The following is a 15,908-nucleotide window of genomic DNA, read 5'->3' on the forward strand; positions in this document are numbered from 1 at the left end:
TGCTGAACAACAGTTCTAGACTTCTGTTCTCTCAGCTTATTCTCCTATCCAATTTCAGAAGACAACTGATTTCTTAACAAGGGAGAAGTGGAGGGAGGGAGTAGTAAGGGAGCCAAGATGGACAGAGAAACAAGGGGAATGATATCCATCTCATTGCCAAACTGGTGCTGAAAGAAGAGGAAAAAACCCAGAGATGTGCAGGGGAGGAATGGAGACAGGCAATGGAGCAGGGAAAGGGAAGAACAGGAGGCCAAAGTGACATCCGTCACCACAAGTCATCACTTCCTGTGCTCTGGGTTTGTTACAGCTGGCCAAGAGAACCCCCAGAGTCCCTTTACACATTGTGCTTTTCAAGGAGCCAGGATAGAAAACAATCAGTATCCCCACCTTTTGTCTGATATTTAGCAGCAGTGTTGAAGAATACATCATAGGCATTTAGGGTATGTCTAGGTAAAGAAAGTCAATAGAGGTCAGCTCACAGATTGTAGCTCACCTTAACCTTTTTCATACAGTCTAGACAGAGCACCACTACAATCAGCTAGCAGAGTAACTACGCTGAGGGCTGGGATGAGTTAGCACCCTCACAGCTCTAGTAACTAAAACAAGCAACTACTTTCCCTCACATCTACAACACATAACCAGCAGATGTTTACACAAAGTCTGGCTGAGCACAGCAAGAGCAGTTTCTGGCTGCCATGCCCAAGTGCCAGTTTGTACCCCAAAAGCAGTGCTTGTCACATCACTGCTGCAAATTGCAATCTGAAAATGGGCAGACAGCCTGTACTAGGCTTGTCCGGACATCCCATCAGTGCCATACCGCATATAGACTTGTTCCATTAAAAACAAAAACCAAGAGTTAATATATTCTTCCAATTTCTACCCACCCCATAAATTAATACTGTCGTCAGAACATACATGAAAAACACTCAGCACCTACCTGGCAAGTCTGATGAAATACTGGATATTGGTGGGTGATGGAATGGTACTGGGTAGTCTGTTAATGAAGGAGGAATAGCAGCAGCATCAACCGTCGTCACGCTGGGCACTCTGGCAGTAGATGGCTGATACATGAGAACCCTGTTTCAAACAGCAGGGGAAATTACAAACAACCTGGCTGTTAGTTGCACAAGGGAAACCATGCACTGCTGTGCACTCTTATTCACAAGTCACCGTGCGACAACACAACTACAGCGTGGCTACTCACTACACAGTACTCCACTCTAATTTCCTTTTTCATAACAGTCTTCATAATAACATGACTGTATCTTGGCTCTCAACAGCAGCTGTGACATAAGAGCAAGTTGGCATTAAAACAAAGTACAGTGCTGGAGTCATTGGCAACAGTCAAAGACAAAGGGGTGTCTGTGAGCACCCACAGAGGGATGTAAAGGTGACCAGAGCCAGGAGGAGAGTGTTCCATCTGATTTCTCCACAGAACTGCTGCTCAGTGCCTACCTGTTTCACCAAGGGCACAACTGACCATTATCCTGCCCCACAGGATGACACAGATTGCACAGGTGGGAGTTAAATACAAGTCTGCCTTCACTCACAGCCTCCAGTTCAGCGCTCAAGGAGCATGTTACAACCCTTCTGCTTCCCCTCACGCTGCCTGATCTCTTCGCAGCATTGTTACAAACACTGCCACAGGTGCCCAGGCACCAGCCACGTGCACAGAACAGTTCATGAACTCCAAGTCAGGTGGAAATACACAGAATTCTGCTCCCACATGCTCTGCATCGCTCCCTCCAGCCTTTAGTGCTATCCACTCATCTTCCTTCCCACACTCCTACCTGTTAACCTACTTCTGATGTCAGAACCTTGGATTTCAGACCCTCCCTTCTCAGGCACCTCTCACACTTCAGCATGTATTGTTGCTTCCTCTAAGAAGACACCCCAGTTTTCCCAAAACTAGCATTCAGACAACACTGTTTAAAGGAGGTAAGCTATATCCCAAAAGCCTGACATTGATCTGGATTTGAAGAATAAAAATATTCATACCCAAAAAGCAAGGAAAATACATGGGTCATAGAGAGAAAAGAAGTCAGTCCTCCTACAATTACAGTTGCACGTAGCCATCTCAACCATAGGAGCACGGAAGGAAGTCTTGGTGCCTTCTGAAACTTCATTAAGAGATGTATTTGTAGCTACACTTTCTTGTAAAAGTGAGGAAGAGTCTCTTGCAGAAGGACTCCTCCACAATCCTCACAAAAAAGCAACAGCATTGCAGCATCACTGCTGAAAGTGGTTGAAGATGACCAACTACTTGCTCATCAAGGACCACACAGACATTCCTGTGGACTAGAGACTCACCACACCTGCTCATTACTTCTGAAACAGAAGGGGAACCTTCAAAACAGAAGGGGATTGGGTTTATTATTATTATTATTATTTTAGAACAGGTCATAAGCCACTACACAGAGAGACACAGACACACACCTCATGCAGGCAGCAACACTAACTGATGAGCCAGTACTGAAAGCTGAGCTTAGAGCAGTGAGAGCTGGTGAGCCTGACCAGTGGCCCTCACTCCCTGCAGGTCTGGGGTGCCCCATGGGCCAAGAGCAGAAACATGGGAGCCACAAGCAGCACCCAAGCTGAGGTGCACAGATCAGGACAGACAGGAGGTCTGGACAGACAGAAGGGCACAGCAGCAGAGAAGGTGGTCAAGCCAGTGCCAAAGTCAGGCCTGACTACAAAGATGGAGGAGTTGCCAAAAGACTTGGGAAGTCACTGGTTGCGCTAATCAAGGTACAGGACTGATGACCACAGCCAACAACAGCATCCAAGACATTCCAAAATTTAACAGAGAGATGGAGGAAAAGCTCATCTTGATTCAAAACAGAAAAGTGGCTCCCTTGCAAGACTGACAGGATGGATGAAACACACAACACAGTCTCGTTCCCTGGGCACCAGAGCAGATTAGATAGAGGATACTGAAGACAGCAAGAGAAAAGCCTTTAAGATGACACTAACTCAGCAAGAATGCATGAAGTTTCTCCACTTGGCATAAGCTACTTTCTCAGGAGAACACTGCCCACTACCTTAGTCAGATTCCTTTTCTATGGAGAAGTATCCCTGCAAACACAGCAACAGTCAGCGCAAAAAAAAAGTTATTTTGTGAAGTGAAAATCTATTTAATAGTGTTTTGCCTCTACAAAGTTACTGCATCAATACAGCCTTCTACAGGAGAGGCCTAGACAATCTCCTCTGCAAGAGCAGAGCTGAATTCCAAGTACATTTTGCTACAGATCAGTTTAGCTGAGACATTACAGAATAACAACTAACTTTAAAATTGACAAACCCTTTGGTTGGGCTCCCATGTATTTCAGACATAAATATGCAGTTCCTTTTGGCTGGAGGATCTTCTTCTTCATCAGAAGAGCTTTCTACTGTCAAGTCGATAACATCAACCTTCTTCTTGTTTACCTCACTGGCCACTGTCACGGAACATGGTTTGCTAACAACACTGGAACCTGAAGAAGAAAATAAAACACCATTGTTCTCCAAATGATGGTGATGTCAGCGGTTTCTATTTGCAAGAGAACCAGGAACCCAGATCCTGTATAATCGATCACCTGGCCATTACAAATAATATTTTGCCCCAGTACCTGCTTTGTGACTCTTCTGTGTCACATTGAGACTATTAAAGAACAAACTTTTGTTTTCACTTATCATTTTAAGGATGTGAAACAAAAGCAACCTTTTGTTTTCTTAACTGCTATTATAAAGAGCAAAGACAAAAACAAAAAATGCACTCTTAGGGATACAATCCTTTCTTTTCTAGCTTAAATTCCAAGAGGATTAGTAGTAGTAAGCCCTCTACAAAGCAAACACCAACATCCACACGCATTATCCAAGCTACATCTAATTCTCCAAGATTTTGTCCTGGTTTGTAACAAGTACCCAGATGTACATACTTTCTATTTTGCTGCACTGTTGACTTGACACTTTCACAGCTTCCTTCTTTGGCCTCATGGGGCACCAGGAGCCATCTTCCTGGAATTTTATCTCATCCACATCAGAACATTCATTAAGGATTTCCATAAAGAGGCTGAAAAAATAAAGTTTCACTTTTGATTCTAATTTACATTTTTATTCTAAGTGAAAAGGAGACATGAAAAAGAGATAATTATGATCACCTTCTACCCATTGTGTCTCCTTTCCCCGTAGTTCCTCTTAATCTGAAACCCTGTAATTACTGCCTTTTTCAGATAGCAGAAAATAAGATTATCCCAACCCATCCATAATTCACTTCAACACTACTGCAATGCACAGATTTCCATTCTGAAGCAGAATACATCACCTCTTGAACCAAGTTAGGCAATTGTTGTGAGTTAGAAGTTACATTTTGAAGTTAACACCTTTCAGGGATAGAGACGCGTGAAAGGAAGACCTGTCCTTTTATGCTGCATTTGTATTACTCCAGAAGAAATACACAGACTTAGGAGTTTGATGGTGCACTCAGGACATAAACTTACATAGGTCATTATGGGAAGAGAAACTAATGGAATCTAATGGCTCCTCCAGTCTGAAGTATTTTGACCAAAAATAGTACTAAATGGCTAACTTCAAGTCACAAAAGCAGCTACTGAGTACATAATGAAAGATTTTAAGTAATTGTGTAATCTGCAAAGCCAGTCTCTTACCCATCCAGTATTAGGCTCTCGTAAGCTGCCTTTTTGTCACAGACAGGGCAGATCCAGGTAGGCTTCTTCTCATTCATTTGAAGATAAAGAGCAGCATCGAAACATTGCAGGTGTGTGCAGGTCACTGCCCGGCATGGGATTGTCAGTCTCATTTTTCCCAGCTGTAGGAGATGCATTTAAAGGGTGTCAGAACAGAAGACAGAGAAACAGGCCTGAATGGTTAACAATGAATCCAGAGGCACTTGGTGAAACAACTCTTGCTGCTCACTACACAAGTGCCTGGGGCTAAGGGTGCTGTAAGTAAGTTCACTCCATCACAGCACCCACACAGTGCTCCTAAAGGAAAAATTAAGCCATGCTCCAAGGCCTCAACACACTGAGAACAGTCAGAAACACTTTTAATGGACCTGAAACAACATTACTTGGAAGACTTCATTTTTATTAAACAATCAGGTGAAGTTGATTCTTCTATAATTTTCTTTTAACCCAGTACTTCAGGCGTTTTCCTGAGCTCCAGGGACTTGTTACACTCAGAATGACCAAGTTCTTCCTGGGAAGAGAGTCTCCAAGGCAGCATTACCTTGTTATAAGGTGATCGCCTGTTTTTTTACTTGATTCTGTATCTGCAGTACAGGCAAAGCCACAAAGATGAGGAGATAAGAGGTTTTAATTAACATTCCACCCTTTAATTATTCTGTCAGCCTGCCTGATTAGCCTCAGCGTGTCAATATAGGAGATTAATCCCTCTACAGGACTCACTGTACACAAGCAGCAGCTCGACTCAGTGCATCATAGCTGAGGCATCCAGTCCTAAACCACAGCTGGGTTACTGCTGCTTCTCCCCGCTATTTTATCTTAGCTTGCTGATAAAATACAAAACAAGTGAGGTTTCTAAAGCAAGGCCTTTGAAAAGCAGCCCAATTCTACACTACAGATGAAAATATGAATGTTATCTGGAAATTTCCAGCCATACTTACAGGACACATCAGAGAGACCCGCAGACTGGTTGTGGCAATCTCACTATCAGGGTCTGCAGTTAGTTTTTCTTTAACTATTAAAATAAATAAAGAAGTTACACATAGAGGTCATTATTTCAAATGCTAACCTTGATTCAGTAGTACATGCACTTTTTTTTCAGCTATCTAAAAATATTAATCTAGTTCATAAACAACAGTTTCATTACTTATAAGCAAGTAGCAAATGTTTTAACATCTGATGTTCACAGAGCAAACTCAACTCGACATGTCAAGAGATAAATAAACCCTTACGAGTGAGTGAAGTACAGGTGAAAAGAACTCAGGACGTCTAGCTGCACCTCACAGCCCAGCACAGTAAGGAGTGCTTGTGGCATTCCCATAACCACATTTCAGACGGGATCTCTGGGTATGCTTCCTAGAAACCCCCACTGAAAAAGTGTGTGATGCCTCACCAACAGCCAAGGGAACCTGAGAAACCCTAGGCATGGACTTCATTCTCAAAAAACAGCAAATCTGTCCTGTATTACTAATTCTAGTTTTAAAGAGCCACTAATCACCCTCCAAAAGTATAGACAGGCAAGTTGATTACTTACTTAGTGCTCTGGAATGATCAGGATTTCTGATACCTTTCATTTTTAACCTCTGCAAAAGCATAGCTGAGGTGAGCTGGCGAACCAGATACACAGACATGGAGTAATTCTACAAAAAAGATTAAAGATTAAATGTTTATTTCATATAGTATTCCCACTATGACAATAGATGACTATTTACACTTGTTGTAGCATATAGTTAAAACAAAAATGTGACTTTTTGCTTCATTGGTAATTATTAAGAGCATCAACAGACAACTTCAATTCTGTGGAGGTCCAACATTCTGCCAAAATTCTCTGGCCAGTGAGGTCTAATTATCCTACTCCAGTTATGACTGAACTAAAAGGTAATTTCACAACCAAGAGACAATCTGAATTCTCCTCCTGGAAAGAACATATGTGACACATTTCATACATGTAATCTTTTAAGAATTTCTCACATTTCGTCTCCTTTATTGTCCCCTTTTTTCCAGTGTCAGTGGGGAGCTCAAAGAATTAAGTGACAAGAGATAAAAGGTCTTTATGTTATAAACAACAGCTTCAGATGGTACAGAGCTGCCCCAGTTTCTTTGTACCTTTTCTTTAGCTTGTTCTGTACTCCTAAGCCCAGCCTTGTTACACCATGTCTGTTCCACTGAGCCTGGCCCCGTTCCCCAGCATTTTCTACTCCTCCCTAACTCACACCACTTGTCAGCTTCTTTTGTTCACTGTTCACTCCCACTTCTAGGTCACTAATGAAAAGTCTGCAAGCCCCAGTGCTGCAGGATAATAATGGTGTCATCTGTGTTATAAGAACAACTCGTGACCTCTTATTTCCACCGCCTGTCAGTCATCTTCCTATGGCTCCTGCACTGCCGGGGCACTGCACAGGAACTTCAAACAACTCCTACAGCCCTGCTCTTCCTTTACCACCTGTAGGAAAACCTGCTCTTACCTAGAGCAGCAGATAAAGCATTCTAATTGCACATGAAACCACTAACCTAGAATTTTTGTTTTTTCCTTAAAGAACGACCAACTGTTGCCTTACAGAGAGGATTCTAGAGGCTCAAGTCTGCCCAGCACTGAGGGGTTTATGCCCCCTTGGCTCAGCAGCCCTCCAGTATCAGCCCAGTCCATGCCAACAAGCCCTTTTGTGACACGTGCTGCTCCCCAGGGTCTCACTTTGAGGATGAAAAGCAGCAAATTCTGGCATCAGCACTAAACCACAGACTCACTTCACTTCTCAGGCCAAGGGGAGGATGTCCAAGCACTCCGAGTCATCTGCTTCCATCAGAGTATATTTTGGCAATACAGGGAGGAAAGCTAGCAGGCCTCAGCATGAGAGGCCAAGGCCACACACAGGACTGGAGCCATTTTAAGATTCTGTGCTCTGACTGGGAAGCAATGGCTCAGATCTTCGTCTCCATCCCGGTTCTAGAAAATCATCCTTTGATGTCAGCACTGCCCTTTATTTATTTTTTGAACATTACCTTTCAATCCTATTTCTTTTTAAAATTTTAATATAAAAGCTTATACTGGAGTCTCTTTGAAATATGTGGTATTTTTAGTCCAGAGAATTTGATTTTGAATAAAACCTTGTAGAGAAAACTCCTTTGATAACTGCATCCAGAATTAACACAAACAGTCACAGATAAGGAATAAATAGTTCTTGACAACAGCTGAAAGCGTGCTGCAACAGTTATTTAAACCTAGGATGGAGTCAAAAATTCTTTGCACTCTCCTTCTCTTTCCTTAATAAATCTACAGGGGGATTTACTATTCACACCACAAAAAGAGTTTGTTATTTTTGACACGCATTTCAGGCAAACTCTAAAAGCAGACTTTTGAATGTGAAGCCTGTAAGAAAATCTTTCCATCTGTATGTAAATCCCATATGTGTTGCTGAAAACTACCACAGTTCTAGAGCAAACTTTGTTTCCTGGCACTGATAGTAAGCTCAGGCATCTAACAAAAAACACTTGCCAGCCGCAGCAGGGGAGCAGGACTGCTCAAATAGGCTATTCAGATGACTTCCCACATCCTACAGAACATGCAAGTTACCTTTCCAATTTCAGAAGCCCAAGAGATAGAAATCTGGTTTGGCACTGCTGATGACAGCCTAACTAGAGAAGTGATATTCAAGGGACGTCCAGGTCGCTTCTGTTCAATTCCATTTTTTGGTGGTGGAGCATATCCCTATGGGAAAAAAGGACAATGGATGTGTTACCCAGTGTACTCTGAAACTGCTGACACATACTTTTTAGTTTCAAACAGATCTATGAGAAGCAGGCAAACTTAGAGGCTGTCTAGACTGGAGAGCAAAGCTAGCATTTATTCTGAGAAATATCAGACTTTCACAGTACATCAGCAGAGACAAACACAGTTGTAAGGCATTTGTTGTTTTAAAAGGGTTTTACAGAAGCACTGGAAAGGTGAAAGAGAACACAGTTTGGGTCCGGGTAAGTTCACTGGAAAAGTAAAAGGTCATGTGGATGTTCTGTCCTCCTTCTCCCCATGTCCTACTAAAACAGAGTGAAACATCATAAGGTCACAGCCTTAGTGACAAACAGAGCAAGTAATGAAGACTAAACTCAGTGTTTCACACACTGAAAACGCTTCACTGATTAGGAAACAATTAAACCTTGTTCCAAGAGCTCCACATCACCTCAGTGACTACTCTGCCTCATTAGCTACTGGCCCCATTAGCAACAGGTGTCACCTGTCCCCTGCCAAGGTCCCTGAAGAAGGACTGCACATGGAGTACCAGCTGTATTTAAGGTATCATGGAATCAGAGGGGTTTGGGATGGAAGTGACCTTAAAGATCATGCAGTTCCAACACCCTCGTCACACAATAAGCCTGCAGCTTATTCCTCTCACCCTGCATCTGTCATGATGACAACAAGCCAGTCTGACAGAGCCACCCTGAGAACCCCTGCTCTGAGCTCACAGCCAGCCTGCAGCCACTCAGCTCAAACTCATCCTGCACATGAAGGATGCCAGCACGTGCAGCTCTGCCTCTTGCACAGGCAGTACTGATGAATTTCCAGACCGTGTTGTTTTAAACAAAAATCTCACCCAGAAAGGATATGCTGAGGAAAAAAAAAAAGTATTTCTTTAACCAGAGAAATACATACAAATTCACAACCTAGTGTTTGGTGAAGGAGTTACCTTGAAAGATGCTAAGTCTGGAAATAAAAACAATAATAATAATAAGAAAAATATTATATATATAAACAGCCTTTTCTACTCACTAGCCCAGTATGCCATGAGGGCTTTATTCCAAACACAGAGGGAACAGACATATGGGAAGTGGTGACAATTTCACATTTAAAACACAGAATTATTTCAGAAGAGAGTGAATGCAAGTTCTCTTACATTTCCCTTTTTTTTTTTTTCCAGAGACAGACTCTGCAGTGCACGATTTGCTTCAGCAAAGCTTTTAGTGTTTTCTTCCACAGAGCTTATTCTTGAGAACAGATTCACGCTCATACTCCTACAACAATTTGGAACCTTCTCTTCCTGTCCTTTTAGGAGCTTTCTGCTGGCCTGGCACTGTTTAGGCAGGCTGCCAGCTCTAGTGGCAATATTATTGGGGTCTTGAAGTCTTCCATGGTTCTTCAAAGAACCACACTACCCAAGGCAGGTATCATCTGCTACAGCAAGGAAATTCATCAGGAGAAAGCATAACTGCCCATTTATCTGGCTTTTCCCAGTGACACTAATGCAGGATACAAGGAAACATGATGTTCACATAAACACAATCCCATGCAGTACTGGCACACAGGCAGCATTGCTGTGAAGCTTCTGGTAAGGATTACAAGAAGCAAGGAGATGACCAAGAATAACTTACAGACCAAGAATAATTTACAGAATAGTTTTTTCTGCAGAGGTGTGAACTGCCCTACCAGGCAAAGACAGAAGTTCACTTATGCACTGTGCAGGTGGGCAAAAAAATGCTGGCATCAGAGGTTAACTAACTAACACTACTGCAATGGAAAACAGTGGTCTTTGAGGCAAAGAAGTTACCTTACACTTCCTGCTACAGAAAGGAAGTGCCCAATGATGCAGAGAGAGAGCAAAAAACGTCTGCAGAAGCACTCAGACTGAGACTCTATTTGTCATTCAGCTCATAGTGAATGAGGAGGGGAAGTTGCCAAGGCAATAGTGATTTATTCATTTTCGCAGCTAAGGTTCAGCTGAACAGATTAAAAAATCATCTTATCATGTGCAGGAAGAACCTAGAGGATTTAAGTCTCCAAACTAAGCAATAATCCAAGATTAGTAGTAGTTTCTGCTACAACTGTGACACCTTACACAAAATGGAGAGCACAGCAGGGTGTAACCCATATTAACAAGACTGAGAATCAGTTGACACTGATGCCCAAAAGACAACATCAGACTGAATTCTTTTTTGCTGTAACCTTCAAAGTTATCACACAGAATGTAACCAGCATTTGCAAAAAAACACCGATCAGAAAACATGAAAAAGAAACCTTTTATAACCTGAAGACTGAAATAGGAGGAAGAGAATCTAAGGAGTCTCATTTAAGCTGAGTAGAGGCAAAATTTGAAAAAAGCAGTCACAGTTGCATATGGGAGGAGGGAGGGTACAGGACAATACGTCTAAGACACCAAAAACAATCTGAAAAAGAGGTTTCACACCTTCTCTCTCCACATGGTATCCTTCCAAACCCACTGAAAAAACCCACTTTCCAAACCTACTGAAAAAACCCTCTGTTCCATGACTTTTACCACACTTTATAGCCTCAAGAAGTATTTCTGAATGACTTGTGCAAGAGTTTCTCTCTGTCCTATTGAAAGAAGAGAGAAACCCATTCCAGAAATGTTTTGAGAATGAGAGAGCTTTTCCCTTTCTGTCCATACCCAAGGCTCCAGATGACCCTGTGGTGACTATGTACTAATTTCTGCAACATCAGACACTCCTGAAGCGTGACTGCGAACAGCGTTCTGATACAGTATCAGCAATGTGCTAGGAACCCTAAAACGTGTCTATTCTTCATCCCCATAATAAACTGTGCTCTAAGGAGACAGAGGCAGAGCAGTGCACAAGTGGCACACAAGAGGCTGAGGCCATTACCTCAGAACTAGAAGGAACTCAAGCCTCTCACAAATACAGGCAGCCCACACAGCAAGGGCTACCATCCTCATATAAACTGAGTCTGAGCAGGTGTGAGGAGGATTCTCCATGCAGACACCACATTGGTTTTGAATTATTTAGTTACATTAACAGCAAAAGACAACGTTTGCTGTAGGGGCCTTAATCACATTTAGTCCGTGCAGTGGCTGTAAGATTATTAACAGCAGTAATGGCTATCTCACACAGCAAATGTACAAACTCCAAGCCTAACATTAGAGAAATCTGAGTGATAACAAACAGCTTGACCGTTTTGGCAAGCTAACACTACAGAAAAACACATACACACTCCACAAGTCACCAAGAAGCCACAAATACATACATACATACTTACTGGCAACGGGGACAGCTTCCCATTTACTTTAATGCACAAACTATTAGGATAATGATCCTCTTGAGGGCAGCTTGTCTCTGCTAGGCATAGCCTGTATCCATAGAAAGAGAAAGCATCATTTTCAAGTGTCCCCACAAACATCCATCATTTTCAAGTGTCCCCACAAACATCCATCAGCCAATTAAGCTTTCAGAGAACACTGCACAAAACGTACCTTAGCTGAACTTGGACTGTGTAATCTCTCCTGCCTCCAGGCAAAAAGTCCCTGTGACAACGAGAAAGAAAAAGAAAAGTACCCACTTAGCAGGACTCATATTGCAGCCATACAGAGAAACAACTGACACAACTGCCACAGCAACATTAAACTTTGCTCTTGATTTTGTTTTATTGAGCTATGAGCACCTTACAACTGACATTTCTGTTTAACTACTCCCAAGTTACACAGAACTTCAGGATCAGCATCCTCCATCAAAAGTTCATAGCAACAGTCAAGTTGGATGCTGCCAGGGATGAAAAAGCACCCATGAATTTTCATAGTTTACAACATCAAGCCTGGGCAAAAACAGAAAAGCAGGCTTCCATTCCTACAGCCAGGAGAAATGGAGGGAAGATTCCCACCTCTCTGAACAATGACATTATTCGGAACTGAGTAATTGTTAATTCTTTAACAGTCTACAATTTTCACAAAATGCACACAAATTCTGTGCACAGTTGTTCCTGAAGGAAACAGAAGAGATATAAACTCAAGAGTAACCTCAGTGAGAATTATCATTCTGCATCGGCTGAATAAGTGATGCATTTGGTGAACCAAAACCTCACACCTTCTCCTGAAATTGTGTAGAGATTTACCTACACTATACAACACTCTTACTTCTTACCTGGAAATACAGATTTCTCTGACCTGCTGTGGTGTTAAAGCAAAGATAAAAAACTTCTCCTGGAACCTCTGAATACTGCTCTGTACTAGAAAAAGAAAAAAAAGACACAAAAGAGGTTGAACCATGGTGATTAAAGCCGTTGATTAAAACAGGATCTGGAACAAGGCATTAAGTCACCCAAATGGTGGTTGAACTGCATGTAACTGTTAATAAAAAAACAATGGAACAAATCTTTCATTAAACTACATTCAGATGGTTTAACATCACATTACACTTCAGTACTGAAGCACCTTGACAAACTGTGCTACAATCCTTTCTCCCAAAGGAGGAAGGTTCAAACAAATACACAACAAAGTATTTCATTGGATACCTGACAAAAGGAATACCATAGAGATGCCAACAACTACTGTAAGGTACCACAGGAAGAACATGTGCACCAGAAGTTCTTAATGGACAGCTGGAAAATTCACAAACAGCTACAAGTAACAAAGTCTTGGGAGAAGAAGTTTTGGACCACAACCCCTCAAGCCAGAGAAGCCAGCTAGACTTCACGTCTGGAGTTACCCTTTAGTGGCATCTGACAAAAAAATAAAGAAATACAATGTTCACATTGTATCTATGAATACAAATTGTCTGTCAGTGATGGGAATTGGCAATATCTTCATATTTAAAGTCCACAGTAGGCACATGTCACTTTCTTACTTCCTTTAAAATTGACAAGAAGTTAAAAATTTTGACCTGAAATAAAGGCAGATTAGGCATGTCCAATTAAAAATAAGCAGCAGAGAGCTGCTGCTTATTTTAAATTGGACATGCCTAATCTAAGCAACAAATCAAAAAACAGCACAACTAAACCAGTCAAATTTGGAAGAGTTGGACTGTCTTGTGCACTGTGACATTCACGGGAGATTGTTTCTATACCCAGAAAAAAGCCACACAAGAAGGCGGCAAACATTAAAAGGAACCCAGGTGGAGCAAACACACACCAAGTTCCTCGAGCAATTCCAAACAGATACAGTGTGCATGTATGCACTCAAACATCACAGAGCACATTGGTTACTTAAGAATAATACTTGAGCACATAAGAACACTTATAAGAATACTTCAGCACTTAAGAATAATACTTGAGAAAAAAAGACAGCAGAAGTATTTCGTTATTTAATTTGGTGTGGGTTAAAACTAAACCCCACACTTATACCTGGGCTCTCATGTTAGTGCAAAGGAATACCACACTAATCCCTTCTCAAGCACGAAGCAGTGAGGTGGACTATATTCCTAGTTCTCTGACTAAACTGTTATTTAAATACTTAACTCTCAAATGCACAAGAAAAATGAGTGTCACTATGCACAAAGAGAAGTGACAATAGGCACTGTAATTACTGTTTGTTGATAAAGTTTTCTGCTTTAGGTACTGGAGGATGGCAGATGATCAGTTCATCGATCACTGAGTTACAAGTCACAGCCTAAATGACTTTGTGATCAGTTAAAAAACGAAATTGTTTAAGAGGATGCAAACTTATTTTATAAATATGTTACTAAATAGGGAACATTTTTTGACATGTAAGGTAAGACTGACTGAATTTCAAGACAGAAGATTTAGCTCCAAATAATTCAAAATTTTCAAGACTGAGGGGAAGATAAAGCTGATTTCAGGTTATTTGGAAGACAATGTCCACTCCATATTACAACATACAGTACTGCAACAACTTTCAGGCTGACAAACTTCACTACTCTGAGCACAACACCGAACACTGCAGCACAAAGTGTCTATTGCAGTGCCAGATCTCAGAGCCTGCAGAAGTACTGTGAGATAAGGGTAAAGCAGCAAACCAATGAACTCATTCTCTTTACCCTGTTGCAACTTGTAAATTACTGACCCTGAAATCCTTTTTGTATTACTCCTCACAAAATTGTTCCTCATTTGCACTAAGCAGGAACTTCAGGTCCAAATCTTTCAGCCAAAAAGTGGGCGTTCAGACTAGGTATTAAGAAACATTTTGTTACAAAGAGAGTGGTCAAACCCAAGGAAAAGCAGTCAATGCTGCCAGCTGTCAGTGTTTAAGAGCAATTTGGATAACGCCCTTAACTATTATTGTCTAACTTTTGGTTAGACAGTTGGTTGACCACAGTAGGTACCTTCAAACTGAATAACCCTGCTCTTCTCTTTAATATTCAAAAGAAAAAAGTCTTTAATCACATTAGTTTTCTGTTATAAAAGTATTTTCTGAAGTGTGGTTTTGCACTTTTGGGAAAAATGGTAAAGAAAAAGGAAAGGTAAAGATATAAAAGGAAAGGAGTTTCGTTTTGTCCCAGCTGCAAAACCCACTGAAACCTGAGCTCAGTACTGTTAGAAGTAAAGCTTATTTAATGAATTAAGCAAGCTGCAGAGGTATTAAACACTTACCTAGACTCGTGGGTTTAATGAGCACATCGAGCACATCGTAGAAAGGCAATCTTTTCAGCTGAACATCAGGGTGAACAGGTGGAATCGGAGGAGATGGCTGCTGCATCTCAAAGTGGGGCTTAGTGTCCTGGAGGAGCACAGAACTGACAGGCGGGGACGGAGACTGAGGCGTGACTGACGTGGAAGGGAGTGGGTGAATGCCCGCGACAGCCAAGTCAGGCTCCACCGGAGAGGAGCTGCTGTCCAAGCTGGACGCTGCAGGTCTTATAGCCGACAAATCCGACAGTCCCTCACTGGTCCTCGGGTACCGGCGCCTATAGAGCTCTCGGATTTTGATCTGAACCGCTGGGCTGCAGCCGCTCTTCAGTAAGTGCAGTGCCCTCATCAGGAGGTCATGTTTGCGACCACTTTTATTACGTCCAGCAAATCCCAGCAGCACTTGCAGTTCAGAAACGCGAAAACTTGATACCATATTCTGAAAGGGAGAGAGAGGAAAGCACAGGTGAGCCCACAGCACCCCAAGGAGGCCTTTTCAAGGAGTGTGGTGCGGCATCTTTCATCACTTAACCTGACAACTTGTTACTTGGTTATGGGTATTGCCCACACATTCACAGAACATAAAAGCACAGTTAGTTTAAAATGAAGAAACAAAGCGTCCAGGATGCAGGTTGAGTTTGCCCATGAAAGATTTGTTTCCACATTCAAACAATAGCAACATCAAAATCTTAAATTCACAGCACAAGCTGTACCACAAAGAATCTGTCTCACTTTGTGAAGCAAAATACCAAACAAAAAAATCAAGTGAATCAGTATTATCACCTGTCTTCAAACCCATTTTAAGCACTTCATTATTTTATTTCTTAATTTCTGAACACTTTATTGTGAAACTCCCTTTATTTTGGACACTGTTAAAGCAAGCACAAAGAGAGATAGGCATATCAGAT

General features: G+C 41.8%; 1 protein-coding gene across 2 annotated transcripts in view; it reads right to left on the reverse strand.

The window, feature by feature from the left end:
* The window catches only part of PIAS2 (protein inhibitor of activated STAT 2), a 30,988-nt gene that overhangs the window by 3,473 nt on the left and 11,607 nt on the right, over positions 1-15,908 (reverse strand). For both annotated transcript variants that reach the window (XM_058824507.1, XM_058824508.1), the window contains exons 2-12: positions 14,965-15,439; positions 12,561-12,645; positions 11,897-11,947; positions 11,683-11,773; positions 8,254-8,388; positions 6,217-6,322; positions 5,624-5,697; positions 4,647-4,807; positions 3,918-4,051; positions 3,302-3,473; positions 938-1,077 (exon numbers count right to left, since the gene is read on the reverse strand). In XM_058824507.1, coding sequence (XP_058680490.1) covers positions 938-1,077; positions 3,302-3,473; positions 3,918-4,051; positions 4,647-4,807; positions 5,624-5,697; positions 6,217-6,322; positions 8,254-8,388; positions 11,683-11,773; positions 11,897-11,947; positions 12,561-12,645; positions 14,965-15,439 — 1,624 coding nt within the window. The remainder of the gene's footprint in view (positions 1-937; positions 1,078-3,301; positions 3,474-3,917; positions 4,052-4,646; positions 4,808-5,623; positions 5,698-6,216; positions 6,323-8,253; positions 8,389-11,682; positions 11,774-11,896; positions 11,948-12,560; positions 12,646-14,964; positions 15,440-15,908) is intronic.

This window comes from Ammospiza caudacuta, chromosome Z, assembly GCF_027887145.1.
Source record: "Ammospiza caudacuta isolate bAmmCau1 chromosome Z, bAmmCau1.pri, whole genome shotgun sequence".
Taxonomy (NCBI): domain Eukaryota; kingdom Metazoa; phylum Chordata; class Aves; order Passeriformes; family Passerellidae; genus Ammospiza; species Ammospiza caudacuta.